This window comes from Octopus bimaculoides, chromosome 3 (assembly GCF_001194135.2).
Source record: "Octopus bimaculoides isolate UCB-OBI-ISO-001 chromosome 3, ASM119413v2, whole genome shotgun sequence".
In the NCBI taxonomy this organism is placed as follows: Eukaryota; Metazoa; Mollusca; class Cephalopoda; order Octopoda; family Octopodidae; genus Octopus; species Octopus bimaculoides.
In genome coordinates this window covers 162,251,229-162,253,022 of record NC_068983.1, presented here as the reverse complement: position 1 = coordinate 162,253,022, position 1,794 = coordinate 162,251,229, and the positions used below count along the sequence as shown (strand labels likewise).

The following is a 1,794-nucleotide window of genomic DNA, read 5'->3' as shown; positions in this document are numbered from 1 at the left end:
CCCCAACATCGCTTGACAACCGATGCTGGTGTGTTTACGTCATTCATTCATTGGTATTTGTAGTTGATTAAATTTAGATGAATTAAAGTCAAATTTAAACTCTTACTTAGAGCCTCTTACGTCTTAGGACACACGAGGAAGCAGCCAAAGTGCGCCAGTGGTCGCCGCTCTTCGCCTCTCTCAACTCATCATTCCATGTTCCGTCAATCAGTTGCACGTCCTTATCGATCGTTATGATGCCAGTTCATCTTTCGGCGTTCTCTCCGTCTCTTTCAATAAGTTTTCTACTGAAGGACTTGATTAGCGAGTCTTTCACGTGGGAATCGTATTACGAGACCCAGTCAGCTCAGACAGCCTTTGCACACAAAATTAGATAAAAGTTGGCTCGTTGCTCCACTTCTTTATCGGTGACGAAGTAACTCCATTTGATGCCAAGAATTTTACGTAAACCAAAGGGGGTCCAATCTTTTCTTTTGAGTGATTTTCATCTGCCACGTTTCGCACCCATAAGCTTAAGTTGACAGTACCCTACTATTGTCGAACCTAATCTTTGGTCCTTAGGAATCTTCCAGATCTTTCCAAGTTGGTTGAATGCAGCTGAAGCTTTCAAACTCTGCCGAGGTTTGAATTAAAAACGCAGAGAGACAAAACTAGTGTAGTAGACTTTTATTGTAAATGTTGGGGGCATCGAAGGCGGCGAGCTGCCACAATCGTTAGCGTGCCGGGAAAAATGCTTAGCACCATTCCGTTCGTCTTTACGTTCTGAGTTCAAATTCCGCCGAAGTTGACTTTGCCTTTCATCCTTTCGGCGTCGATAAATCAAGTACCTGCTGCGTACTGGGATCAATGTAATCGACTGACCCCCTCCCTCAAATTTCAGGCCTTGTGCCTATAGTAGAAAAGATTATTATTAAAAGGACGAGCTGGCAGAATCGTTAGCACGTCGGTCTTAGCGGTATTTCGTCTGTCTTTACGTTCTGAGTTCAAATACCGCCGAGGTCGACTTTGCCTTTCATCCTTTCGGGGGTCGTTAAAATAAGTACCAGTTGAGTACTGGAGTTGATGTAATCGACTTACCCCCTCCGCCGAAATTGCTGTCCTTGTGTCAAAATCTGAAACCAAATATTGAGGGATTCAACAGCAACATGTTCATAATCAGGATTTCTTCGGAATATCTAAAAATAGGTTCATGGAAGAATTGATTAAATTGATCAGAACCAAGTATTTATTTTATCGACATTAAATAAAGTATTCTTTTCTTCTATAATAGTTCTATTAACATTTCGGATACGATCAATTACTTAACCGATACTTCAATTTATCGACCTCAGAGTTAACCTCGGCAATGTTTGAACTTAGAACGCAAAGAACCGTAAATAAATACTCCAGACATTTTGTTTGCTGCTTTATATATTCTATGGCCGTCAGATTCCGCTGTTTCAGTCATCCGTACAAGAGCAATTAGTATTAATTATTCATGTTATCTTGTCTCTTGGAACCTAGTTTTGTTTATTTGTCTGAAGGTGAGTCCAACGAATGAGAAAATCAATAGAAAGACGATTAGTTCAAGATGTATTGATGGTCTTCAAGAAGACCTTTGATCCACACTATAACTAAGAAGTCTCGGCTGTTTCCCAATTCTTTTATTCTTTTTCTCTTTTACTTGTCTCGGTCATTTGACTGCGGCCATGCCGGAGCACCGCTTTTTAGTCGAAAAAATCGACCCCCAGGACTTATTCTTTGTAAGCCTAGTATTTATTCTATCGGTCTCTTTTGCCGAACCGCTAAGTCACG

The 1,794-nt window shown here is 40.9% G+C and overlaps 1 protein-coding gene across 4 annotated transcripts in view; it reads right to left on the bottom strand.

Moving 5' to 3' along the window:
* The window catches only part of LOC106867198 (uncharacterized), a 49,856-nt gene that overhangs the window by 26,794 nt on the left and 21,268 nt on the right, over positions 1-1,794 (bottom strand). For 3 of the 4 annotated variants that reach the window (XM_052966659.1, XM_052966658.1, XM_052966660.1), the window contains exon 3: positions 1,078-1,175. The exons of the other annotated variant lie outside the window; for it this stretch is intronic. In XM_052966659.1, the coding sequence (XP_052822619.1) occupies positions 1,078-1,175 (98 nt within the window). The remainder of the gene's footprint in view (positions 1-1,077; positions 1,176-1,794) is intronic. 4 annotated transcript variants of the gene reach the window in all.